Source organism: Gorilla gorilla, chromosome 18 (assembly GCF_029281585.2).
Source record: "Gorilla gorilla gorilla isolate KB3781 chromosome 18, NHGRI_mGorGor1-v2.1_pri, whole genome shotgun sequence".
NCBI lineage: Eukaryota > Metazoa > Chordata > Mammalia > Primates > Hominidae > Gorilla > Gorilla gorilla.
Genome location: NC_073242.2, coordinates 116,183,223 through 116,195,500, shown reverse-complemented (window position 1 = coordinate 116,195,500; position 12,278 = coordinate 116,183,223). Strand labels below are relative to the sequence as shown.

General features: G+C 50.3%; 1 protein-coding gene across 1 annotated transcript; it reads left to right on the top strand.

Moving 5' to 3' along the window:
* Positions 1-846: 846 nt before the first annotated feature.
* Positions 847-12,278, top strand: GINS2 (GINS complex subunit 2). The gene is made up of 5 exons (XM_004058092.4): positions 847-1,091; positions 2,292-2,406; positions 8,268-8,367; positions 11,283-11,409; positions 11,612-12,278. The coding sequence occupies exons 1-5, from the start codon at positions 1,002-1,004 to the stop codon at positions 11,735-11,737; spliced, it is 558 nt and encodes a 185-aa protein (XP_004058140.1). The 5' UTR covers positions 847-1,001; the 3' UTR covers positions 11,738-12,278.

Here is a 12,278-nt window from a genome sequence, read left to right as displayed (position 1 = left end):
CAGACAGTGGGCACCTGCTAGGAGATTCTGACACAGGTGAGCTCCAGCCACCGCTCTGGCTTCACCTGCGCCCACTGTACAGGGGCAGCCGGTCCAGCGAGCAGGTGAGTATTTGCTCAGGTGGTGCAAACCTGCCGCTCCTGTCTCATCTGGGGCTCCTGCCGAAGTGCAAATTCTGAGCCCCTGCTCTGAGGTGTCCGAATTGGAAGCTGTGGGGTGGGATGGAGGAATCTGCATTTTTACAGCTGTTTTAAACAATGTGTGCAGAGAGGGCAGAAGATTGTGAAATTAATGGAAACAAGGTCTTCCCTCATCCCTCTATCTGTCAGCCCGGGTGATGCCTAGTCCCGGGCCCGGTGCTGAGTTTGGGCCAATAAATGCTTGTACTCTTGGCCTGGCACGATGGCTCCCACCTGTAATCCCAGCACTTTGGGAGGTCGAGATGGGAGGATTGCTGGAGGCCAGAAGTTCAAGACCAGCCTGAGCAACACAGCGAGATCCCAAATCAACGAAAAGTTGTTTAAAAATTAAAATAAAATAAATGCGTTTACTCTTGGCCCCATGCGGAACGCCGGCGTAGAAGCGGCCCGGAACCCCACCCCCGGCTCTTGACTAGGGCCGTTTGCGGCGGGCGCCGGGGACAGGTGAACGGACACCAAAGCTGGCGCCCGCGGCAGGAGATCCTCACAGCGCCAGGCGCACGCCCACGGGCGGGGCGGGGCCGGGGTGGGGGCGGGGCCTGTCCGCGGGCCGGGGCGGGGCCGGCGCTCAGCCTCCCTCGGCCTTGCCAATCAGCGGGCTCTTCGCGACCGCGGTCTCCGCCCCCCCGCCCGGAGACAGCGCCTATAGGCTGTCTACCGCCTTCCTATAGGCTGTCGCAGGCCGTCTTCCGGCTGGGGCGGGCTCTCGCCGTGGCGGGAAAACGGCGGCCGCGGCGTCTCCTCCGGGACGCTGAGGGGCCCGAGGAGACCGTGAGGCTCTGGCCTGCAGCTCGCGCCGCCATGGACGCGGCCGAGGTCGAGTTCCTCGCCGAGAAGGAGCTGGTTACCATTATCCCCAACTTCAGTCTGGACAAGATCTACCTCATCGGGGTGAGGCCTGGGCCCGCCGTGGGGAGGGGAGGCCGGGCTGGGCGCGTCCGGGGCTCCCGCGTGGCCTTCAGCGCCGGGGTCGCGGGCTCGCCCTGCTCCCGCATCTGCGGAGGCCACCACTCGGCGCTTGACTCGCTCACCGCCGTTCCCGCTTCTCGGATGAGGAAAGCGAGACTGCACTCTTTGCCAGTGGCCGGAACGCCCGGGTTTACAGGGCTTTTTTGGTTTGTTTTTTTGGTTTTTGAAATGGAGTCTCACTCTGTCGCCCAGGCTGGAGTGCAAGTGGTGCCATCTCGGCTCACTGCAGCCTCCGCCTCCTGGGTTCAAGCGATTCTCCTGCCTCAGCCTCCTGAGTAGCTGGTGTTACAGGTGCCCGCCACCACGCCCGGCTCATTTTTGTATTTTTGGTAGAGATGGGGTTTCACCGTGTGGGCCAGGCTGGTCTCGAACTCCTGACCTCATGAGCCACTCGCCTCGGCCTCCCAAAGTGCTGGGATGACAGGCGGGAGCCACTGCGCCCGGCTTATTTATTTGGTAGAGATGGGGCTGGCCTCGAACTCCTGGGCTCCCCAGGCGATCCTCCCACCTCGGCCTCCCAAAGTGCTGGGATTCTGGGCAAAAGTCGGCTTTGCCTCTGTTTGTTTTTGTCTTTATTTTTATTATCGCCCAGGCTGGGATGCAGTGGCGCGATCTCGGCTCGCTGCAGCCTCCGCCTCCCGGGTTCAGGTGATTCTCCTGCCTCAGCCTCCCGGGTAGCTGGATTGTGAGCCACCGCGCCCGCCCGGCTTTGCGTTTTAAGTATAAGGGAGGCGCCTCGGCGCTGGGAGTCCTGGAGAAGGAGGGCAGGCTCTGTACCTGCCCAGACCCACCTCCCCGCACCCCAGGACCCCAACATTGGGTGTGTGCAACCTGTTCTGGAGTTGGAGGGTGCAGGCGGGAGAGGGAGCGCCCCCCACCCACTCAGGGGAGACTTGCATCCTGTCCGCGGAAAGCCCAGAAGGACTGAGCCCCACGCTCGCAGGTGTCTCGGAGCCGCTTAGGAGGTGCTTTGTTCTGAGTCTGGTAACAGTTGGGTTTTTATTATTTGCATTTGGACTTCAGCCTCTGCAATGCCTTGCCTCTTATTTGATAGCAGTAACGCGCAGTAGTGCTTTTTTTGTTCTTTTTTAATCTTACGGGGAATTGTTTTACTTTTGGCAGGGGGACCTGGGGCCTTTTAACCCTGGTTTACCAGTGGAAGTGCCCCTGTGGCTGGCGATTAACCTGAAACAAAGACAGAAATGTCGCCTGCTCCCTCCAGAGTGGATGGACGTAGGTAAGGATGTGGTGGAGACTGGTCGATGCGTGGGTGGGGCCGGGCTTGGGGTGACGCCCTCTCCCACGGGGTGGAGGCATGGGGCCTCCTTCCTGGCTAGGTCCGTGCTCCCTCTGTTCCATTATCCACTGATCAGCTGAAAGGAATACTTCCAGATTCACCTCTCAGCAGAGTCTGCTAACCACTGTTAGTAATGTCATGTTAGGTTTTGGTGTGTGTGAAAGTTGTAGTTTATTTTTTGAGACGGGTCTGACTCCATCACCCAGGCTGGAGAGCAATGGTGCAATCTCGGCTCAATGCAGCCTTCACCTCCTGGGTTCAAGTGATCCTCCCGCCTCAGCCTCCCAAGTAGCTGGGACCACTGGCGTGCGCCACCACATCCTGCAAATTTTTGCGTTTTTGTAGAGATGGGGTCTTGCCATGTTGCCCAGGCTGGTCTCAAACTCCTGGGGTCAAGCGATCTGGCCACCTTGGCAGATCTGCTGGGATTATAGGCGTGAGCCACTGTGCCCAGCCTATATTTTAATGTAAGATATTTCAATTTGCTTTAAAATAAATATATGACGTTAAATAAGCATTTGTTTTAAAATTTTAAAAATAAGTATAGATTAGCATGTTGAGAAGCAGTTATAGAGAATGCATGGAAATAATATATCACAATAGGGTTGAATATTATTCAGCTATAAAAAGGAATGGAATTCTGATACATGCTACTGCGTGGATGAACCTGAAATATCTTAAACATCTTGCTGAATGAAAGAAACCAGGCACAGAAGACCACACACTGTATCATTCCATTTCTATCAACTGTCTAGAATAGGCAAATCAATGGAGACAATGTAGATTAGTAGTTGCTTAAGTATGGGGGTCTTGCTTTGGGTGATGGAGGGATTGTGGAGTTTCTTTTTGGCATGATGAAAATTGGGATCGATGGAGGTAATGGTTGCCCAAGTCTGAATATACTAAACACCATTGACTTGTACACTTTGTTTTTAATAGCCCACAAGTGCTACTAAAACTTGTATACTTTTTTTTTTTTTTGAGACAGAGTCTCGCTCTGTCGCCCAGGCTGGAGTGCAGTGGCGCGATCTCGGCTCACTGCAAGCTCCACCTCCTGGGTTCACACCATTCTCCCGCCTCAGCCTCCCAAGTAGCTGGGACTACAGGCACCCGCTACCACGCCCGGCTAATTTTGTTTTTGTATTTTTAGTAGAGACTGGGTTTCACCGTGTTAGCCAGGATGGTCTCAATCTCCTGACCTCGTGATCCACCCGCCTCAAAACTTGTATACTTTAAATGGCTGAATTGTATGATATATTAATTATGCTTCAATAAAGCTGCTAAAAAAAACTGAAAGATGTAGACAGACTTTATTCTGAGCCTTTGCAATCTTTTTCTTCTCTTGGAGATATGAGTAGCTCATTATAGGAAAAAAAAAATCTTAATTTTTTTGTGTGTGTTGGAGGGGAGAGGGGTATGGTCATACATGTAGAATTTGAAAAGACCCTGAGTGATTTTTTTTTTCTTTTTGTGGAGATGGGGTCTCAGCCGTGAGTGATTTTGACTGCCCCCTCCTTACTGGGACTTATTGGGGGTACCTACCTCCTAGAAGCAAGAGCTCATTGAGCCAGCCACTCTGGGGTCTGTTTAAGACAGACTGCTTAGTGTCTTCCCCTTGCTCCCTGTCCTAAAGTGGCAGGTGACTCGGGTAGTCCTGAAACATAATGGGAAACCCCAGTTCCTCTGCTTTGAGACGGTTTTTTTTTTTTTTTTGAGAAAGGGTCTTGCTCTGTCACCCAGGCTGGGCTATAGTGATGCAATCATAGCTCACTGCAGCCTTGACTTCCCAGCCTCAAGTCATCCTCCTGCTTCAGCTTCCGGAGTAGCTGGGACTACAGGTGTGCATCACCATGCCTGACTAATTTTTTGATTTTTTTTTTTTTTTTTTTTTTTTTTTTTAGTGGAGATGGGGGTCTTGCTATGTTGCCCAGGCTGGTCTCAAACTTCTGGGCTCCAGTGATCCTCTCAGAGTGCTGGGATTACAGATGTGAGCTGTTGCCCCTGGCCGGAAGGCTTTTGTAGCGGAGAGGCCCACGAGGCCTGGCTCCATTAGTGCAGCATCCTCTCCAGGCCCCTTGTTTAAAATCAGTCTCTGGCAATTTTGTCCCATCTAGACCCGAGGTGTTAACACGGCAAGGGCCTGTTTTATCGCAGGCTAGAGTCAGAAGGTGTGGAGAGTTCCCCTTGAACTTTTTACCTGGGCTGGAGCCGTATTGTGGGAACAGTGAGGCACCATTAACCTGTCTATACACCCTACCCAACAGCCTGCTGCCTCCTGACTTCTGCACCACAGATAAGTTCTGCCTGTTCTGGGCCAGGCGCGGTGGCTCATGCCTGTAATCCCAGCACTTTGGGAGGCCGAGATGGGTGGATCACCTGCGGTCAGGAGTTCAAGACCAGCCTGGCCAACATGGCGAAACCCTGTCTCTACTAAAAAATACAAAAATTAGCTGGGTGTTTGGTGGGCGCCTGTAATCCCAGCTACTTGGGAGGCTGAGGCAGGGAGAATTGCTTGAACCCAGGAGGCGGAAGTTGCAGTGAGCTGAGATCGCGCCACTGTACTCCAGCCTGGGAGATACAGCGAGACTCCATCTCAGGAAAACAAACAAACAAAACCAGTTCTGCCTGTTCTGGGACTTCATGTAAATGGAATAATCTAGTATGTCGTTTTTTTGTTTCTGACTTCTCTTATCCAACACTGTTTTTGAGATTCACCTGTTTACGTTCTGGACACTGGGACACAGAGCTCAGCTCCCAACCCCTTTCTCCACTACCGAAACTCATATTCACACCACCTGGCTACGTTCTTCCATTGCTGGGTACTCTCCATACTACATATTTGTTCACCGATTCTTCTGTTGGTAGATATTTGGGATTCCCCTTTTTGGCCTTAAAAAAAAATTTAGAGACAGGGATTTCTCTGTTGCCCAGGCTGGATTGCAGTGGTTATTCATAGGTGTGATCATAGTGCATTGCAGCCTCCAACTCCTGGCTCAAGTGATCCTCCCATCTCAGCCTCCCTAGTAGCTGGGACTACAGGTGTGCATCAATGTGCCCAGCTCATTTTTGGCTTTTGAGACAGAGTCTCGCTCTGATGTCCAGGCTGGAGTGCAGTGGCGTGATCATGGCTCACTGCAACCTCCACCTCCTGGGCTCAAGCGATCCTCCCACTTCTGCTTCTTGAGTAACTGGGACTACAGGTGTATACCATCACATTCAGCTAATTTTTATAGAGACAGGGTCTCACTTTGTTGCTCAGACTGGTTTTGAACTCCTGGGCTTCCACCTCCGTCTCCCAAAGTGCTGGGATTATAAGTGTGAGCCACTGTGCCTGGCTCATTTTTGGCTATTCTTAATAAGGCTTTTGTGAATATTCTTGTCCACGTCTTTTCATGGATATGTTTCTTTTTCCCTTGGGTAAATAAATACCTAGAATGATGGACTTGCTGGATCTCAGGGATAATGCTTAACTTTGTAAGAAACGGCCACCTGGTCCTTCAAAGCAGCTGAGCCTTTATCCTACAAGAAATATGAGTTTCCATTGTTCCATGTCCTGGCCAAAAATTTTGATTGTATCTTTTTTATTTGCTAGAAAGTTGGACCAGAGGTGTTTCATAAGCTGATTCAAATGTTAATGAAAGGATCACTCTGCTGTGTAGAGAAGGTTGGTGCAATAGGAGCAGGGAATGAATCCAGGCAAGCACTGAGAGTGGCCTCTAGCTGATGGAGGTGGGAGATGTGGTAGGCGTCTAGGTATGTTTTGAAGGAAGCAGCAACAGGATTGGCTGAAGGACTGGCCATGGGATGTGAGGGAGAAGAGTGAAAGCTGACAGCCAGGCTCTTGGCTGGAGGCCCAGGAGAGGGAGTTGCTGTCTCCTGAGGTGGGAGGCTGCAGGAGCAGGCTGTGGGCTGCAGTGGGTATCAGGAGTTGGGGTTTGCCCTGTTGTGCTTTCTGGATATCCAGGGGGAAGTTACAGCAGCAATGAGGTTACTGAGTCAGGAGTTAGAGCTCAGGGGCTGATGGGGGTATAAATTTGGAGGTCTTTCTGAGCATGTGGGTGGCATTTGGACGAGGCGGTGTGGATATGAGTTTAGGTAGTGGAGAATGGGGTTGGGAGCTGAGCTCTGTGTCCCAGTGTCGAGAGGTCGGGAGGAATTGCCAAGAGACAAAAAGGGGAGCCTAGTGAGTTCAGAAGCAAGCTCAGAGGGGTGTCCAGGGAGGGCCTTCTTTTTAAGGCTTTATCTATTAGTGTGTTTGGGAGGATCAAGCAAGGAGGGGACAGTGATCATTCAAGAGCATGAGAGCTGCTGGAGTGCCTTACTGTGCAGGTGAGAGGAGGGTCCAGGACACCTGGAAGGCTGGTCCTCGAGTGGGTAGGAGCTACACAGGGAGTTTGGGGGATGGGGTGGCGTGTGGGTCACACTCAGCTGGGTGTCAGATGAGAGGTGGGTGGTGGGTTGAGGCGGTGCTGGCGGCAGTGAAGAGAGGGTGAGTAGACCAAGGAATTGGGCCAGGATTGCAGGACGGCACCAAGGGCCCTGGGGATGGGTACTTGGCCCTTTACAATGGGACCCTGCAGCGTAGCTGTGCTCCGTGCTTGTCCCTTAGCTACAGTACACAGTCCGCACCCAGGACAGGTTTCTCTGCAGACGGGGAGGGCTGAGGGAGCTGGAGCATGTGTGAGAACAGTGCTGATGCTGGTGGAATTGGATACAGCTGTTTGATTCTAGACGCTGGGCTTTCACCCCTCTAGGATGTCATGCCTCCTCCCGGCTGGGGTGGCTTAGCCCCCTAGGATATTGTATCGTGCCCAGGCTGGGGTGGCTTAACCCCTAGGATATTGTATCGCGCCCAGGCCAGGGTGGCTTAACCCCCACTAGGATATTGTATCACGCCCAGGCTGGGGTGGCTTAGCCCCTAGGATATTGTATCGCGCCCAGGCTGGGGTGGCTTAACCCCTAGGCTATTGTATCATGCCCAGGCTGGGGTGGCTTAGCCCCTAGGATATTGTATCACGCCCAGGCTGGGGTGGCTTAACCCCCCTAGGATATTGTATCGCGCCCAGGCTGGGGTGGCTCTAGTTTTGTAAGTTGTCTTGCTCCCTTCTGAACGAGGCTTAGTATAAAAAAATTTAAGTCACTGACTACTTTGATCACTTATTGCATCAAAGGTATAATACTGACCAGGTGACTCACTCCTATAATCCCAGCACTTCGAGAAGCTGAGGCAGGGCGATCAGTTGAGCACAGGAGTTTGAGACCAGCCTGGGCAACATAGTGAGACCTTGTCTCTACAAAAAATAAATGGTGGCATGTGCCTGTGATCTCAACTACTCCTTGGGAGGCTGAGGCGGGAGGATTGCTTGAGCCCAGGAGGTTGAAGCTGCAGTGAGCTGTGATGGTGCCACTGCACTCCAGCCTGGGTATGAGAGAGAGACCCTCTCAAAAAAAAAAAAAAAAAAAAAAAGGCGGTAAAGGTAAATTACTTTGCTGTTTCCCTAAAAAAGAAAAAAAACAAAACACAACAAACATCAAACTTTTGACTCTAACATTCTTTTTAGGAATATCTTCTGCAGGCCCAAGCAGCGACAAAAATTTACCTTTCTTTTGGAGAGAAAGTTTCTAGGGGGAGGCCTCAAATCATCTAGTTAATTATACAAATGTCATCCCAAAATGTTCTTTCATGTATTTGCTAGTTGATAATGTATTTGCCAGATAATATAGGCACTTGGTAAATTTGGAAGGTTTAATAAATATCTTGGTTATAATGATGGTAAAATGTAGTAACTTCTAAATTTCAGAAAAGTTGGAGAAGATGAGGGATCATGAACGAAAGGAAGAAACTTTTACCCCAATGCCCAGCCCTTACTACATGGAACTTACCAAGCTCCTGTTAAATCAGTAAGTAGATCTCACCTCTTAGAGGCCACACCCAAGACTGGACTCGCCATGCCCTTCCCCTAACCCTCGTCCTTCCTCTCTGCTTCCCTGCTTATTGCCTTAGTAAGTGGCAACACTGGCCGCCCTGTTTCTCAGGTCAGTGACCACGAGGTCATCTGTGTACACACACCTGCCAGGTGCACTCTGTCTGTCTCTGTGTGTCTTTCTGTCTGTTCTTTCCCTTTCTCTGTCTCTCATTTTTCCTTTTCTCCACCTCCCGGTGAAGCCCTTGGCTCTTTTTGTTCTGCCTCACATCACTCGACATTGGACCCCAGTGTGAGCCACCAGCATCTCACAGAATCGGCAGTAGCCATTCTTTGCCATGTATGTGTTTTATTTAGCACAGCTTTATTCCTGTTTCTCCTTGGAGTAGGTGGATTTGAGTTTTTCTGTGTCTTTCGCAGGAAAGGCCAGAGGGCTTACATTTGTCTCTGTCCTTGGGTTACAGGAAAGCCCACTTCCTGGCAAAATCATGCTGTAGTAACTCCATAGCTTGTTTGCCTTCATCCATACTGGCTCCACTCAGCTTTCCTTTCATTCTTCACATCTCAGCCAGAGGGGCCTTTGAAAAGCAGAACTGCCATGTGACTCCCTGCTTAAAATCCTGTCTTCCCTCTCGTCTACCTGAGCATGGTGTTCAAGCAGTGTACAGCCTGGTGCGTGCTCCTCCTCCCTCTTTCCACCTCTGTACAGCTCTTTTCTCTGCTTCTGGAGGGCTCAGGCTCACACTGGCCCCTGTCACTTCTTCAAGCATTCTGACTTTGCATATACTGTTCTCTGCCCTGTAAGTCTGTCCTTTCCCTGCCCCTGCTCACCTCTGCTGGTTAGCATAACATGTCTCTTCTGGGTTCAGCACACATGTACTCTTGGCAGCTCTACACATTGCTATGGCATTTGCCAGTTGTAATTTTCTTGTTTGTCTGGCTGTGCCATCACATGTACCCATTCTAAATGGGCAGGGGCTGGGTCTCGTATGCATATGTCCCCAGTGAGATGCCTGGGGCTCATGTTTGTTGAGTGAAAGTGAAACTAGTGAAGAAGGCAGACAAGGGTGGATAATTTTGCTTGGGAGATACTTAGAATGTCATTTGTACAATTTCAAGCTTCTGAAGCTCCCCGGGTATCCTTTAACTGGGTTCAAGAGCAGAACTAGAATAAAAAATTGTGACACTAGTACTACTGCATGCTGCAGAGCAGCAGGAAGGGCTGGGAGCCCACTGAATGGCACTGCTGAATTTAAAGGAAAACTTGGGGACACAACATGGGCTTGTGCTTAGGCTGAGATGAGGCTGCAGTCAGCCCATGAATTTCATAAAAAGCTGAGAAGCAGCAATGCACCAAGCATTCCACTCGCCAGTGGCGTTTGTCCCATAGGCCTGGTTCCTGGTGTGGTGCAGGAGAGATGTGGGCCTGGGAGCCTATAGTGAATCTTCAGTGTGACCAATGCTCTTGACAGTCCATCAGAGCGCAGTAAGGCCAGGTGGTGCCAGAGAGGGCTCACAGAGGTTTGCTGGGAGTGCAGACTTGTCGGAGGTGGATGGTAGGGGAGAGGGCAGTGAGGCAGGAGCTGATATGCTCAGGCAGAGTGTGAAGGACCTGGTGTAGCCAGGCAAGCAGAGATATTTGAGGATGTGTAGTACATTCATGGGAGCAGGGGAGTGGAGGCATAGGTTCTGCTGCAGTGGCCAGCCCCTGGGAGGGGCATGTGGCCTCAGAGGGACCTGAGAGAGACTGCAGTGGTGGTGGGGATGGTAGCTGGAAGGGAGAGGATCTATAAACAGGCTAGGTAAGAATTTGGCATTAGCTAGGTGAGGGGGCCTATTCATTTTTTGTTTTTGAAGTTCAATATATTATGTATGTAGTTTTTATCAAAAACCTTGTTTGATGATTCATTCGGTTAAGGGACTTAATTTTACGTTTGTTCTGCAGCTCAGTTGACGAGGCGTTGGGGTCCTTTGTTCTTTACCCTGCTGTTCAGAGCACAAGATCTAAATGTTTGGGTTTATAAATAAAACTCACTACATAAATTTTGTACCAGTGGTTTGCCACTTACTAATCAGGAGTTAATTGTAGCATATGGAGAGAATGTCTAGCGTAACCTATAATGCCTAGTGACGAACAATATTTGCTTCTGCTTTTATCGTGTAGTTTTTCTTCAAAGGTTAGTTTAAAATACTTCACAAAGGGAGCCTCGACTTTGTGAAAGCCTTCCTTCATCCCTTGCTGACTTGGAGCTTCTAGCCAGAATTTTGCTATGTGTAGGTGTGCTCACTGTATACTAATTTGCAGTTTCTTCTGTGATTTTTGAAACTTATTTTTGTCTTCCCTGAAGAGCAGGAGAGTCCCTTCCCTTCAGGGCTTTTGTGAGGGTAGAAATGCCAGGTAAAGTGCTGAGCCCAGTACCTGGCATGGAGTTGGCGTTTTCCTTCTCTAGGCTGTGAGCCCTGGATTCCTGGTGGGGAATAGGGAGATCTGCTCAACACTCTGTAAATGAGGAGCAATAGAACTCGACCTTTGAGCCAGCCCTTGAAACTGATTCCTTGTAGATGGAGGTTATGCAGCACGGAATGCTGTTATCCTGAGACAGAGGCTTCTGACTTAGAGCTGATTCTCTACTAATTTTCTTAGGTAAACAGCAGTCCTGTTCAGCAGCCTGCCGTGGGATAGTTAATGTGAGCAAAAGAAACTCCATGTGGATCAGTGCCGCACCAAGCTTAACTGCTAGAAATCTTTACACCCTAAAGGTGAAAACAAAGCAAAACAGACTTTCTGAGTCTGGAATAGCCACCGTATTTTGCCTGAAAAGAGCCACTCTATCCAGCATTGCCTCAGCTTATCAAGTGTTCCCTGACTGACTTTAGCCCTTGCTCCTTTAGTGCTTCAGACAACATCCCGAAGGCAGACGAAATCCGGACCCTGGTCAAGGATATGTGGGACACTCGTATAGCCAAACTCCGAGTGTCTGCTGACAGCTTTGTGAGACAGCAGGAGGCACATGCCAAGGTAGGTGCCGCCTTGCCTGGGTGCTGGTGGCGTTGATGCCGCATAATTTCACATGGCTCCCGTCTGCTGAGGCTATTACAGGCGGGCATTACTAGCTGTGCTTTTCAACAGTTCATTGGTTTCTTTTTTTTATTCAGTAGAGTTTACCTTTTTCTCAAAATCAAAAACTCCTTGGCCAACTTGGTCTGTTTTCTTGCTTTAGCTGGATAACTTGACCTTGATGGAGATCAACACCAGCGGGACTTTCCTCACACAAGCGCTCAACCACATGTACAAACTCCGCACGAACCTCCAGCCTCTGGAGAGTACTCAGTCTCAGGACTTCTAGAGAAAGGCCTGGTGCAGGCGGCTTGCTGGGGGATGTGAGCGCTCAGGACGTGATGAGGTACTCGTGGTTCTGGAGCTCTAGAAACACTTCTGATGCATGAAAAATGTGTGATGGTGCAAGGAATGGATTCAGGATGTTGTTGGAGAAACAAGTTTGTGATTAGTCCTTAAAACTTAGCTCCCTGGGACATTCTTCAATTCCACATCTGTTTCTAGAAACCAGCCCTTTTTCCCCCCCGCTTTTGAGAAATAAAAAAGCCTTAGGCAAATAAGTTATTCTCCCTAGCAGAGCCACTTGGGTCTCCTGCATGGAAACTGTCACACTTGGGCAGGTGTTCAGTGACTGGTAGGTGTAGATATAGCAGGAGTGGCCATGTGGTCCACGGCTTTTTTCCCCCTTCTTGATCCTGATTTCTTGGGCTGAATTTAGACTGTCTCACAGAGGTGGCTCACAGAGAAGGATGGCAGATGGTGCAGCTAACAATGCTGACCAGTGCTTATCCTCTAAGCCCTGATCCACAATAAAAATGGACCCAACTCAA